Source organism: Babylonia areolata, chromosome 33, assembly GCF_041734735.1.
Source record: "Babylonia areolata isolate BAREFJ2019XMU chromosome 33, ASM4173473v1, whole genome shotgun sequence".
Classification (NCBI taxonomy): Eukaryota; Metazoa; Mollusca; class Gastropoda; order Neogastropoda; family Buccinidae; genus Babylonia; species Babylonia areolata.
The window spans coordinates 12171256-12187099 of record NC_134908.1 but is presented as its reverse complement, the minus strand read 5'-3'; the positions used below and the strand labels follow the sequence as shown (position 1 = coordinate 12187099).

The following is a 15844-nucleotide window of genomic DNA, read 5'->3' as shown; positions in this document are numbered from 1 at the left end:
GGGTTTTGCCCCCTGACCCCCATAAGAGGCATTGCCCCTTGACCCCACCAAGGGATTCTGTATGTGTTCTCTTCAGGAGGGCTACCTCCCCCTTCTCCCCACTACCCAGTGGTGTGTTACCTTTGCTCCACACCAAAGGCTTTCATGTACCCCACACCCTACTTCCACCCTCCGGCTACAGTGTGCTTTTTTGATTCAGTCCCTCTCACATCCCTGATATTGTCAGTAGTAGTCTAGTAATTCTGTGAGAAAAAGTGGCCGAACCTCAAAAAAAATTGCAAGAAAAGGTTTTTTTGGCTCTATGTGTTCAGGATTTTTCGCTCTATCACCTGTAAAAAATTGAAGATAATCTAATGTCAGGTAAGATCAGGAAAATTAAATAAAGAAAAATTATTTTTTTTTAAAGAGAAAAAAAAGGCTGAGATGGAAGAAAAAGCATACCATACTTTTTTGCTGCCGCTGCTTGTCATTCGCGCTTGTCCAGTCGGGTGCTGCGGGCAGGCCTGATTCCTCCCCGCGCTTTCTCACTCCGTGCAGTGAAACCTGTTTCGTACTTCCCTGGGCGTAGTGAATGTTTTACGTTGATTTGTTGGCAATTAGTGATTCTGGAATAATAAACACGCATGCACGCACGCATGCACGCACGCGCACCCAGATACACACTCACACACTTTCACAGTCAGTAGTTAAAATGGAGATAATAAAATTGATAATAAATGATAAACGAATGAAGACAATGCTTAAGGAAATAAGCTGTCGGAAACATATGAAATAAACATTGATAGAAACAAAACCCAACAAACAAATTGTAAAAAAAATGTTATTCTCACCTTTGCAGCCCTTTTCCGATAGTACGGAAAATGTTTTGTCAACACTGCAGGGGTGTTTGCAGATCACACATGTGTCTTGATGTTCGTCCATTTCCATTTTGCAAATAAATCTCAAAAAGGAAAATCTTTAAATTTTCAGCGAAAGAAGCTTTATTAAATGCATGGTTTACCATACTTTGACTTCACACATGCGAACACAGAGATATCGCGCGAACCTGTCTTCCCCTATGTCACGCCATGCAGTCTGTGCTAGCACACTTTAAGATCATGATAACTTTGATTACAATTTAGTAAGAGTAATTTGACTGTTGTAAGTACATTTGCTTTTTCAGAAACATTACTAAACAACAAAGCAATGTAAAATCATGTAAAACATTCTGTACGTTCATTAGAGAAGCATAAGATACAGTCGTAAGCGGACGAAAGTGCCGGAGAAGCATAGTATTAAACAGGCCCATCCCCGTTATGGCATCCTTGACAAGGTGTTAATGACGTGATACATTTGAGAGTCTCAGACTCAAATATGGTGTGTTGTTCGTGCCATCTCTTTGTATTTATTTTTCTTTATTTAATTTTCCTGCTGTTATCTGACATTCGATTTTCTTTTATTTTTTACAGGTAATAGTGTGAGAAACGCTGAATACGAAGAGCTAAAAAAAAACAAAACCTTTTCTTGCAATGTTTTTGAGGTATTTTCCTAATTTTCTTAGACTATAGAGGACATAGGTAGTGTCCTGCATATTATATCAGGACAGGTACAACTGAATGCCACTGAAGTGACTCAGAAGCAGTACAGGGTCTCTTCTGGTGTGTGGCCTTTAGGAGACCTGACATCAGTATATCAGTATTTTCCATGTGGACTGTGGGCTCTGAATTGTGACACGGGTGAATCCTGGATATGTCAGGGGGACTCAAAATGAGTTGTGTGGGAGTAGTGCCACTGAAATAGTGCAGATGATGAAACAGCGTGAAAAAAGAAGAAGAAGAGTAAAATATGACATACAATTTTTTAGTTCTTAAAACTTATGTCTTTTTAAAAATTAAAAAAAAAGATCCAGGTTTGTACTAGTTTTTTTTTTTTTTTTTAATTTATGTAGACTGAAACAAAACATACATTGTGTCTGTCAGTGAAAAAGCACAGCAGTGAAATGTTTTTATAAGTAATATAATGAAAAAACCCCAGATTCTGACATGATTTTTTTAATGAAAGAACTGGCTGTTGTCATGGAGATGTGTGTATGTTCATGTTGAAGGATCAACTGTCTGGCAGCAGTGTGCCTGATGCAGGCCTGGCTGATGTGGAACTTCATCACCTTCCAGCTTCGCAAGCTGCGTGAACGCAGCGGGGTGGCCAAAAAGCCACGCTCCCCAAGCAAGAAGAAGCTGGCCAAAGGTAGGCTGCTGGCAGAATAACTTGATTAACAGGCAGCTCCAGAGAACTTTTCTTTCCTTTCCCGAAATGGACCCCAAAGGGAAGTAAAAGGATGGAAAAACAAACAAAAACCAACAACATAAAACAAAACAAAAAACAAGGAAAAATCAGCTCACATAGATTTGATTGCTTTGTCTTCTTATCTTTGACCTTTCAACATCAAGACTACCTCAAGCCAAGCCAGTGATCACTCTCATGAAACTGTCATTAGCTGCTCTCCATATCACTTTTACTTTTTAGTCAGCTGTAATTTCTTTACTTAAAACCTTGCCTTGATTTCGGTTGATTGAGAACTGTGTACGTGCATAGTTATCTAGTTCTGACAGACAGTGCAAATGTCATGCATGCCCCATTACATTAAAAACAATGTGTGAGGGAGAGAAAGGAACAGTGATGTTATTATGTAGTTCTGAATTATATAGTTTTTGTCCCATTTCATTAATGTGTAGAGTTGGATGGTTATTGAATTTTAAAGAAATCAACTTGTTTTTGGTGTTTTAAAGACCTGTTCTTATTCAGCTTTAATAGATGTATTTTACAGACATTTTACAGGCCCATCATGTTGATGTTTGTCCTCATGGAAAAGATGTAATCTCACACCTGCCTACCTGTCTGTATTTAACCTGTTCAGTGTCAGAGAATTTGTATTAAAAAAAAATGCTCTCCCCTTGCCAGGGAATTTGAGGATTCAGGGGTAACCTTTTTCTTTGATTCTTGCACAAAACTGGAGGAGATACAGAAAGAACAAGGAAAATTAAGGTGGATTCTGAACTTGGGTTTTTTCCGCCAATTGTTTTCACTGTGGATAACTTTTCAGGCATTCAAAGTGAAGATGATAATTTTTGTGTGACAAAAAAGTGTTTTCCTCTCCACAGAATGACTCCCAATAAGAAAAGAAAAACAAACTAAAACTGGAAGTAGCATGCTTGTTATCATATTTTTCCTGCAGAAGAAAATGAAACATATTGTGAGTTTATTATAATAAATTATAACTTGTATAGACTCGTAAGTGATTAACTATACCAACAGTGACAAACATGGGTTTAGTCAACATAAAGAGTCAGTCATGCTCTCATAAACTCAGCAGTCACGTTTTTGAGAGCTAAGAGCTTTTCCCCTTTAGAGGGGTAGTTCTGCTCCCTCCTGGCTCCAGGTTGGAACTGGGCTGAGTAAAGTGTCTGCTGTGCATCCGGTTTGCCTCTTCAGTGAACAAGTCAGGCACCTGATCATTGACAAAAAGCATGAAAAAATAAAAATTTGTGTTTTCTGTCCATTGCACTTTCAACCCAGAGTTTCATGAAAATCATGGTGTATTGGCTGTTGTCATTCCTAGTAGTGTTCCTTGAAGGGACAGTTCACTGACATCTGTGGCCACGCCCCCTCCATACCCTCTGACTGGCATTCGACCTATCGTCTTGCGCCACTCCTATCCCTCTCCTCCCCTTCTTCACACAATACGAACGTATTCTGTCAGTCAATGTCACCTGCTCAAAAACGCTGTCTGATTGGATAGATGCATCAAGCTCAATAGTATGGAGGGGAAGAAGGGAGGCCGGCCACGCACCAGCAGGCTGCCATCTTGCTAGTGGCTACTGCCTGCTGCAAATGCCTCTCCCTCTCTTTCTGAATCACTCTTAATTAAGCTGACAAATCGGTTGTGGCTGAAAATTACCTAGGTTTTAATGTATACAAACAACTGGACAAGAGAGAGAGGGGGAAAGAAATAGGTTACTCCGCTATAAAATGTTAACTGTGACGAAAACTTACAGGATGGAGGGGGGCGAAGAGAGAAAGAGATAAAGATGATGGCACACACACACACACACACACAAACACAAACACAAACACACACACACACACACTGTTTTTGGTTGTTGTTTTCATGTTTGTTTTGTTGTTGCTTTTGTTTGTTGTTGTCTTTGTTTTAACCCGGTGTTCGGTTGTCTGTGCGTGTGTGTGTGGTAAACTTTAACATTGCCATTTTCTCTGCAAATACTTTGTCAGTTGACACCAAATTAGGCATGAAAATAGGAAAAATTCAGTTCTTTCCAGTCATCTCGTTTAAAACAATATTGCACCTCTGGGATGGGCACAAAAAAATAAAAAAGAAGCCAAATTATATGCAAACTGCATTTACTGTTATATATATATTTTTTTTTTGTTATTCTCTAAGCTTGGCACTTTGATCTGATATTCTGACACAACAACAAGAGCAGTCATTATTATCATTTTTTGTTCAAATAGGAACTTCTTTTGCTAAGCATGGAATTTAGTTTGCAAACGTTTTGGTGCAGATAGTAAAAAAGGGAAATTAATCTGTAATTAATGCTAGGGGACTTGATTTGCTTTAAACTGATCTTTCTCACCTTAAACATTGCATTTTGAAATTATACTCCATACATAAAAAGCTTGTGTGTTTTACTCTCAGTGTACAGGGCTTTCACTATGTTCATTCGCCCAAGTGGTCTTTTTCGGAAAAAACTAAAATCAGTACAAGTGGACTTTATAGATGTATTGGCTGAACCCTGAAGGTCATGGGCAAAAATCAATTGCATACACATATTTATATACATTCAAAGCGCGTGCTCATATTCTTTGCGAACGCAAACTACGCCATTTTGTTTCAAGTGGTTGACCTGCCCGTTCAGTCCTATATTCAATGGACAATACACGATAACATGTGATGGAAAGTTGGAGAAGGAGACCGTTAAATATGTATTCAGAGAAAGATTTGTGAACGCCTCATCACTTACTGGATTATGCCCCAAACTGCCATAAAAATATCCACAGAATCAGTCGGAATTCACAGTTAAAAATAATAAACCATGTGAGTTAATACCCTTGAATTGATGAAACGTAAAAATTTCCAGTCTTGACTTTTCTCAAAATGAAGTCCTTTTCACTTCATAAGACGTTTAGAAGTACTTGTACTTGGCTCTACGTGTTATTAGTTCAACAAAATACTCAATTCTCATATCAACTTTTAAACTATAAAACTAGAATGAACATAAAAGAGAAATTGATTCAACCATGTCAACTGGGTGTAACTAACTGAAACTTGTACATCTATCTAGATCTAGTGAAAATGACTAAATGTTGCAGTGTGATTGCGGGGATAGCCACGTCTCCTTTACCGCGGACTTAAAAAGAATTTTTTTTTTTTTTTTTATTGCCCTTAAAGATTTTTTGAATGCCCAAGATACACCAATATAATATGATTTAAACAGCGTTCTCACCGCGAATACCGCAATCGATTTATCGCCCTTTAAAAAAGCATGTTCAAATATTAAATTTTAGAACGTCAGTTAAGGAGCCACGATAGTGTAATGGGTAAGACAGTTTCTTTTCACCCAAACATGCGGGGTTCGAATCTGGTTAGGACTTTTTTTTTTTTTTTTTTTTTTTTTTTTTTTTCCCGAAGCTTTATGATAACAAATACAGAACACATTTTAACGATTAGATTTTTTTAAAGTGTATCACAAGTGAGTCTTGAAGGCCTTGCCTCTTTTGTTCTGTTTTTCTTTCATTTTCTTTTATTTTCTTTTTTTCTGACTTTTTTAAGTCTTCTTTCATTTTCTTTCCTTTTTCACACATTCATGCACAGTTCTTTGTCTGCTTGTCTTTCCATTGATGGGCAACATTTGTCGACTTGGTGTTCGATTTACTACATGAACTTTGTCTAAGACAAAGTTAAAAAAAAAAGAAAAAAAAGTATTATTTAATTTTAGTTCTTATTTAATTATCTATTTCATTATTTTTTTAAAAAATCAATTATTTATTTATTTATCTATATTAAATTTTATTTAATCCTTATTTATCATCATTATTATCTATTTTATTTCATCCTTATTTTTATTTATTTTTTTATTATTACTACTTTTAGTTCTTAATATTCATTTACTTCACTTTTTTTTCTCTCTTTTTTTTCTTTTATTTTCTTATATTTTCTCAAGGCCTGACAAAGCGCGTTGGGTTACACTGCTAGTCAGGCATCTGCTCAGCAGATGTGGCCGTGTAGTGTATATGGATTTGTCTGAACGCAGTGACGCCTCCTCGAGTTACTGATACGGATACTGTCTAAGACAACTATTTGTTGCTTTAATTATTATTGCTATTATTATTATGATTATCAATTGTTATTATCATTATCAACATCATTAATATTATAATTATTATTAGACGTTATCATTATTATCATTATGGTCAAGACTAAGAGATACAGAGAGAGAGAGAGATGTCAAAAATAAAAGATTTTTTTGTTTGCTTTTTCTTTTTTTTTCCTTAACAAATAGTATAGAGAGATATGTCAAAAAAAGATCGTTTGTTTGCTTTTTCTTTTTTTTTTCTAAACAAATAGTACTCTTTCCCATACCTGTTGTCGCAGTTTATTGCCAAACAACAATTGAATATTTTGCTGAAAATGTCTGGACTCTACTACTGTCCAGTAGTGAAATGTACACTGCCAGCCTCAAGCAAGATGGAGAACCGGCTGCCGCGCGCAGCGGCCTGTTTATATTATTCCGGCTGTCACTCCTTCCCATTCACCTCAGTGGACAGATGGACTGAACAAGCGTCAAATGGGCTGTCAGTTTTGAAACTTTTGTCGTCATTCACTTTTGTGTTCAAACAAATCATAAGACAAGAGAGAACCAATGCCACTGTTATACCTATCCATAATCATCGGCAGAGCTCACAAAATTGTGTAAATCTGATGACTGGGTCAGGGACCATTGTCTTTGCTTGACAAAGTTCCTGATACCTTTTTGATTATGAGGCAAACACTCTTTTCACATGCACTCCATGTGATCCAGTTAGTAAATCATTATGGAGAAGGAAGGGGTCTTCCACCTAATGATCCAGACACATCAGACTAACCATTCAGAATCTGTTTATGTTCATTGAACTAAAATCCAGTGAAGGAAAAATTGGACAGTGGACATCTTCCAGGCACTGGGGAAGCACTTTGTGTCAGCTGACAACTGAATGGGTTAATGATAATAGTTTAATTTATGCAGTGTCTTTCCATGTGAAAGCATGATCAATGCTGCACAATAGAAAATAAAAATTGATGTGCAAGAAGTGCATTTTACCACTAAAAAATATTAACTGATATACATAACTCTGTACAGACATACAACAAAATAAATACTTATTTATGTGCATACACATAAAAAAAAAAAGAAGAAGGAGAAGCAATTTTCAGGGATGCAAAAGCTGCATGGAAACGCATATTTGTGCTTTTCCATTTCATAGAATAAAAAAGAGAAGTCTGTCAGTTGGGTGTGACTGCTGCAGAAAAGCCCCAAAGGCCATCTCTGTGATCTGTGCAGATCCAGAGAGAAAATGGAGGAGGGGGAAGGGGTTGAAACTTGGATATGATGCAGCGGACAGCAGTTGTTGCTACATTATTGTGCATGTATTTGACGACAAAATCGAGGAGAAAAAAAATGCCACACTCCTTTCATCTGTCATGATAATGAAAAGCACGTTTCTAATCTGTTCTGTGTTGATGGAACCACTCTTTTGGCAAACATTATGCATTAGATCCAGCTGAAAGTCATTTTGATGAAATCAAGTGCACTTTGAATTAAAAACAACAAACAGACAAGCGCGCTTTGAATTAACAGCAAAGAAAAAATGATTCACTCCTGCACTTGGGAGTGTACCGATGTTCCCATGGCCTGGGAACACACACACACACATACACACACTGGTATTAGGTAGGTCTAGCTGCTGTGTAATGTTGTGAAACCATATTTTTATCACTGTTCACTTCACCATAGCAAGCGCAAGACTGCATATAATGAGTTGAAAAATATATCAGAAAATGAAACCACCTTTGCTCTGAGTGTTAGTTTTTTGTGTGTATAAGTCAGTGTGAGTGAAACTGAACACCCAAAGTGGAGTACCCGTCGCTCTTCAAAACGCAGTGTGGCAAAAGTTTGCTGACGTCTGCTTCTGGTCTGAGAGGGTTGGTGACAAAAATAGATCGTGGATATTGCTGCTCTCAACCATTCGGCTTAATAGACCTATCAAATAAAAGATCATGTTCTTTACTTTTACTTGGGCTAATTTTTGCACTGATGTCTTATATTCAATTTATAAAACGTGGCTCAAAATTTACCTGATTTCTGCTGCTCTGCTGCACTTCTAGGCAAAATGAATCTTTCCATTGAACCCAACTCTGAAAAGTTAATTCTTTCTTGTTTAAAATGTTTTATAAAATGACCCGGAAGCATTTGAACAGTTGAACAGAAAAATGGAGACCTTGTGTGTTTTGATGAGTTTTATCCCACTGATCAACCAGATCTATTTTTAGATCAGTGGTTTCACTGCTTGGCTTTGGAGAAGTCTTGTCACAAATCTCAAGGTAGTTCAGGTTTCGCTCAGATATACCAAATATTAAATTTTGTCATTAGAATTTGGTTGTTGAAGTCCTATTTTTTAAGATATTGGAGGGGAAAAATACAAGTTTTGATTGCAGTCATCAATTTGGAAGCGGCATTTTGAATGATGAAGAGAACCTGTAAAATGATTCAAATACTGGGGAAAATCAAAAACTTTACATTACTTGTTTTAATAAGTATTTGAATGATAGGTTTCATATTTTCAGGTAATATCTTTGTTTGCTGTTGTGAAACAATTTTCTTTCCGACAATGAAAGACAGGCAAGAGCTCTGACAAAATAGCAGACAAATTTTTCAGTGAGAAGTTCAGTTGGTTTCGTTCAACTTTTTGATCACACAGCATGCTTCTGTTTTCTTGAATTTCTTTGAATCTTACTTCTGTTTTATTTCACATACACAAAGAGAGAGTTTACAACACACGCATGCGCGCACATGCACGCACGCACGCGCGCGCATGCACACACACACACACACACACACATGCAGGTATGTTCACAAAAAGTTATAAAAAATTTTTTTTTAAAGGTATGTGAGGTAGGTGCTCAATTGGATAAATAGTATGTATACAGACACAAAAGTCTGCACCCATAATGAAAATGGATTCTCCCCTTCAAGCTATGTTCAAAGAGGAGTACTACAGGGAAATATACTGAGCCACACATTATTTATTATATTTATAAATGATATTGTTGATTGGCTCCCAGATACTGATTCACCAACAGTTAGTCATTCTCAGAACAAAAGTATCTCTTGTCTTTTATATGCTGATGACTTAGTATTACTTTCAAAATCTAAACATGGCCTACAGCTGAAACTAAACCAGTTACATTTATATTGTAAACAATGGGGTATTGAAATCAATAGAGGGAAAACAAAAGTTGTCACATTTTCGAGAACAGAAGTTATAGAAACAACTGAACAATATAAATACCTGGGAATAATATTCCATAGATCAGGCAATTTTGAAAAGGCTACGGAACATCTGGCAAAACAGGTAAAAAAGCTTCTCATATTCTTAAAAGATCTTTCAAGAATGAAAACATAAGAATACATATAATATCAAAATTATTTGATAGACTAGTTTCACCAATACTAACGTATGGAGCAGAAATATGGTTCCCACTTTTGAAAAAGCAGATGCTACTTTTACCTTTGACAAACTATATAACCATTGTCTCTTGAACAAATTTTCTCATGAGCATGTTCATTTAAACTTTTTTAAACAAATATTGGGAGTCCACAAAAAAGCCACAAATCTAGCAATACTTGGTGAAATAGGGAAATACCCCTTAAGTTTAAAAGTGATTTATCAAGTAATAAAATTTTGTTTCACATAACAGAGAGATCATCAGCGACTTTAAATTTCTCGGACTGATCATTTCCAATGATTTAAAATGAGTGAAAAATACGGAAAAAATTGTTAAGAAAGCACAACAGCACCTGTACTTTCTTCAGCGCCTCAAAAAGTTCGGAATTAAAAAAAAAATCATGGTTGATTTCTACCGAGCAGTCATTGAAAGTGTGCTAACCTTTGCTATTACTGTTTCGTACGGAAACATTTCCAAGGCAGAAATTTTAGCCCTTAACAATCGTAAAAACTGCCACCAAGATTACCGGGGCTGATCTACCTTCTCTAGAAGACATATATTATAAGCGGCTACTCAAAAAAGCAAAATCAATCAGCCAGGACGAATCACATCCAGCTTTTGGGATTTTTTAGATGTTCCCCTCTGGTCGACAGTACAGAAGTATAAGGACGAAAACCAATCACTTCGCCAATAGCTTTTTCCCCAAAGAAGTCAATGCCCTGTCTCTCGAACACATTCAGTGTGATAAATAGAATTGTGCAACAAACAACCATCTACCTGAATATCTAGTCATCTGCCCCATCCATATGTAATATGCAGCTTCTGTTCAAACATGTGTGTGTGTGTGTGTGTGTGTGCAGTGCATGCGTGCGTGAGTATGCACAAGTTTTTATGTTGATAGGCACTTGCATGTATCTTATTTCTGCTGTATCTGTGTTTGTGTATGATTTTCAATTTATGTTTGTATCTTGTTATGTACTATCCCCCCCCCCAATATTCCTTGTGACCCTGGTACAGTTGGTAATAAAGACATACTCTGTTCTATTCTACACAGGCACGAGAAAATTCGTATATCAAAATTGTGTATGACGACATGCTTACAGAGGAAACAAAACAGCGGATTAATTTCGTTGAAATTATATTACAGAATCTTGGTTTAAGACAGGTTTGGAATAATCAGTCAACATTCATTATTCATAGTCTTAGCCACGTTATAATGAATAAACTAGAATATGGGTATGTTTTATTTTGGAAGAGAAACAAATCTGAAAATAAATCTAAACTACTATTCTATGATAAAATTACTCATGAATACAGAACCAAGCCTTATTTGCTTGAAGGATATCTTAATTATAATCAAAAACAATCATTGTGCAAATTGAGAATATCCTGTCATTATTTAGCAACAGAAAAAGGCCGATATTTCAACATCCCAAAAGAAAGGAGATTGTGTTTACAATGTCAAACAATAGAGGATGAATATCATTTCTTAGATGACTGCGAATTATACAAAGACATTAGAATAGAATTCATACAAAAAATTAAAAAATACCTTCCAAATATTATAAACCCAGTCAGCTAATACTGGAAGACAAACTTTTGGGACTGTTTGGGAAATTTGTCAGTAACTGCTGTCAAAAATGTCATAGCGTGCAGGAGTGATTCAACCTCTTGTTCAGTATTATCTATTTTGTTTTGCTTTTTTGTGCGTGGTTTCATGTAACTTTGCATGTGTGTCTTATAAACCTTGTTCAGGTTTAATTGACATTAAAATTGATTCTGATTCTGATTCACACACACACACACACACACACACACACACGCACCACACACGCACGCACGCACGCACGCATGCACATTATGATAATCAAGCCTTTTATGCATACTGTATTAATAGTTTAAGTATTCCTAAAAGGGTTTTAAAACATGCACAAAATTTTCTGTATGTGTGCATGCTTTTTACTGTTTTTTGTGTACATACATGGGTGCGCGTTTGCGTCATCATGTGTTTGTGTGTCTCTGAGTGTATGTATGTGTTTGTGCTACCTGCTGAATTGGTGGTAGATGTGATAGAGCCTTGTCTTTGTTTTTTAGTACCAGACTTTCATTGCGATGTTATTGTACAGCAGGTGGATATGCTTGAAGAAAAGTTGGAGACAATATCTTTAACACATAGGATTAAAGAAACATGTACAAGATTTTGTACACTTTTATGCTTCTGAATTTCAAATATTTGCAGTTAATTGATTAAGGAGAGAGAGAGGAGGGGGAGAGGGAGAGAGAAAGAGAAAACTAATCAAAATAACACTACCAGGGGTACCTTCTGGTGCTGTGTTGTTAGACTGTTGTTTCCTTTCAACCTTTTCATATTTCAGCACTGATACAGACCATGCGTAAGTTCATTTGGAAGTCTGTACTGTAAGATCAGCTGTACTGATCAATAGTTAATGAGGAAATGCAAACAAGAAAACATTTACATAAAGTGGAGCATGTTATCCCAGATTGTCTTGAATTAAGCATATGTTTTCATATAGTCATGTTAAAAGCTGTCATTTATCAAGATTTGTGATTAATAATTGCTGTCTTGTAAGTCTACAGTCTTTCTTGAACCTGAAAATATCATAAATGTTTAAGTAGATGCAATACTTTTTGGGGTTACAGTCATTCTACACGAGTTCCAAAATGCCATTTTGTGAGATTTGCTAGAATTTCTACTTAATTTTTTTTTTTTAAACTCAGTATGACAAAAACTGTTCGAGGTATTGCTTTAAAATTTGGTGTGGCTTCATGATTTATTGCACTCTTTCGTGCTAGTGAATATAAGGCTTCTGCTGTGAATTTGAAAATTTGGCCAGACCTACCTACTGGTATACATACCACACACACACACACACACACACACACACACACACACACACACACACACACACACACACACACACACACACCCCTCTCAGATCATCAGGTGATCATCTGATACAGCACGTAAGCTGCTGTTTCATTAACTTGAATAAGACATTGAAATATGACACATCAAGACAGCTGTTGAGCCAGTGTGAATGGTTAAACTTTAAACACACACACACACACACACACACACGCACACACACACACACACGCACACACACACACACACACACACACACATGATATCTGCCACTTAATGCAACAAAACTACAACATTTGACTAAATGCTCTTTTTTTGTGTAAGTTGAAATTAAGTCAGCTGATGATGTAGTGATGTAATAATACACTTGATAGCTACAGTTAATGTATGATTTTTAAATCTGGGATTACAGACGCATAACTATCTCTGTGAGCAGAAAATGCTTTGTTTTATACCAGATTTTAGGCTTACAGGAAAGACTTGTTTTTTTGTGTGTGTTTATGTGCCATTTAAAAAAGGTAATATTGACCCTTGCAGAAGAGTGAAACATTGGTGATTTCTGCACTGTTACTTGAGTTTGTAAACATTTTTTGTGGCCAGCTTCAGGGGTTCTCTGTCCCCCAGGCCTCCCAGTGAGGTGTCACCTTTCCATTGCACCAGGTGTTTCGTAGACCCCCTCCACCTACCCCCCTCCCTGACTACAGTATGCTTTTTTGATTGGCTACCTCTCACATCTCTGAATTTTGCCAAACCAGTTAAAGAATATTGGTGAAATTTTCAGTTTAAAGATGTTTGGCCATCTCTCTCTCTCTCTGGTTGTGGCACACATGCACAGTCAGTAACCAGATGACAGGGAAAATGTTCACATTTTGTAAATGCTTCTTGATTACTTCTATGATGGACGATGGAGAAAAATAATGTGCTCATGAAACTGGTGATGAGTGGAGGAAGCAACAGTTTGTCAGTAGAAGAAGACTTCAAAAGCAAATAAACAAAAGTAGAGTTTGCCAATTCATATCAAGAGAGTGGCTGAATTTACAGGTGTCCATTTTGTGTATGGCTGGATATGTAGGTTGGATTTTTTTTTATGCACATGATGGTTGGAAGGACTGGGACAAGCACATCCAGTGGAACAACTGCCTTCGTGATCACAGTTGAAATACTGACCATGAAGGGTGCAGTAGCTTTGTGGTTAAAGTGTCAGACTTTCAGTCTGAGGGTCCCAGGTTTGAATCTCGGTAACGGCGCCTGGTAGAGATAAGGTGGAGATTTTTCCGATCTCCCAGGTCAACATATGTGCAGACCTGCTAGTACCTGAACCGCCTTCATATTTATACACAAGAGGAAGATCAAATACACAGGTAAAAGATCCTGTAATCCATGTGAGCGTTCTGTGGGTTATGGAAACGAGAACATACCCAGCATGCACACCCCCGAAAATGGAGTATGGCTGCCTACATGGCGAGATAAATAAACAGAACGGTCATACATGTAAAATGTTACATGTCTGTCTGAGTGTGTATGTGTGCATGCCTGAATCTGAATGAATGACACAGGAAATGAATGATTAGCACCCCAAAAGCAGCCGTCAGTTAGCTCTACCTAGGTAGGCAGCCTGTTATGCCTATGACCCCGAGTTTGTTTGGCCCTCAGGAACATATTTTCATTCTTTCTTTTTTTTTTCTTTTAAAAATTTTGTAAATTTTTTTTTATAGCTTTGCCTAGTGGAGATGAGGACTACAACTCACTGCCAGAGGTGGACCAGAATTCTGCCACAGAGAACGGCATGGTGCGCACACGTTCCAAGGCCAAGAAGGGTCACTGAGGGACACACACAGTGCTCACCTGCTGGCCTGCAACCATTGTCAGCCATTCATCAAGGTGTTGGGTTTCTTGTTAATCAAGCCTTTTAAGTCATGTTCCTTATGTCAAGTACCTTCCACCCTCCACCCCTTCTTGATTTAGGGATTTCAGGTTGTGTTTTTGAGTTTCGTTTGTTGATTTCTTGTCCTAATATACTTGCTTTGATGAAGATAGGGTGTTAGAGTTTTAATCTTTTATGTATGATGAATTGCTTTGGGTGTGGTAACATGTTGAAATCAGTGTTTATTTATTGTTCTTCCTTTTCTGTAAAGTACTCCTCCTCTCAATGATAATCTGAAATGAACACTGATTGTGAATGAGTAATCAAAATGGTCAGTATTTTTGTTTTTCTTCTTTTAATAGGAATCTAGATATCTTACTTGCCAATCAGAAATAAACTGTAAACACAGTGTTAGTGGTTTTCTGTAATGAACTGTCAGATTGAGAGAGATGAGTGGATTGTTTTTTGTTGTTGTTTTTACACCACCAAGACATGCTTCCTTATCAGATTTGCATTGTGGAAGTGGGGTTGGGGTGGGAGGATAGAAAGGGTGCAGGGAAATAGAGATGGTTGTTCATAGCCTCTCAGTAGTTTATTCTGGATCTGTTCTGTCATACATGTGAGTATACATATAAGCCATATGTGCATGGATTTAGGCTGATGGTAACATGTCATTGTTGTTTATTATTATGATAACGGTGTGTGTTTATGTAGCGCTTACACTGTGGCTCTTAACCAAGTTTAAGAACAATACATGTGGCATGAATAATGTAGAATATGAAAAATATTCCAGATACAGGCACTCAAGAAATGCTTGAAAAGGGATAACAACACGCACGCATGCACGCACGCATGCGCACACACACACACACACACACACACACAGCTAAGATATTGTGATGACAAGGACTGTTGTGTCAAATTTTCTAAGTGGTCAGTTTTTTTCAAGTGCATTTTACTTTAAATCTTGTTTAATTTATATTTCAGTCAGTCAGTCATTTGTTCTCAGTGTCTGTCTGTCTCTCCTGTTTCTCTCTCTTACACCCCAATCTTAACCTCTTTCCTTCTTCATCGAAAAAAAGGAAAATATTTTTTTTTAAACACATGTGCAGTTCTGATATGCAGCAATATGCTTTCAAGTATTTGTTTCTTGTTTTCTGTTTGGTCTTTGAGGATTCATAATTTACAGACAAACAAACAAAAACTAAAAACGAAACAAAAAATATAGGAATGAAAAGAAAGAGAGAAAGAACGAAAAAAAGAAAAGAAGAAGAAAAGCAGATCCTAACATCTAGATGATGTAATGGTTCTTTCTTGTTCGAAACCTAGGCAGAAA

The 15844-nt window shown here is 36.9% G+C and overlaps 1 protein-coding gene across 1 annotated transcript in view; it reads left to right on the top strand.

Moving 5' to 3' along the window:
- Positions 1-14917, top strand: part of LOC143276907 (translocating chain-associated membrane protein 1-like 1) — a 69548-nt gene extending 54631 nt beyond the window's left edge. The window contains exons 12-13 of the mRNA XM_076581570.1: positions 2084-2223; positions 14360-14917. Coding sequence (XP_076437685.1) covers positions 2084-2223; positions 14360-14469 — 250 coding nt within the window. The 3' untranslated portion in view covers positions 14470-14917. The remainder of the gene's footprint in view (positions 1-2083; positions 2224-14359) is intronic.
- Positions 14918-15844: the final 927 nt, after the last annotated feature.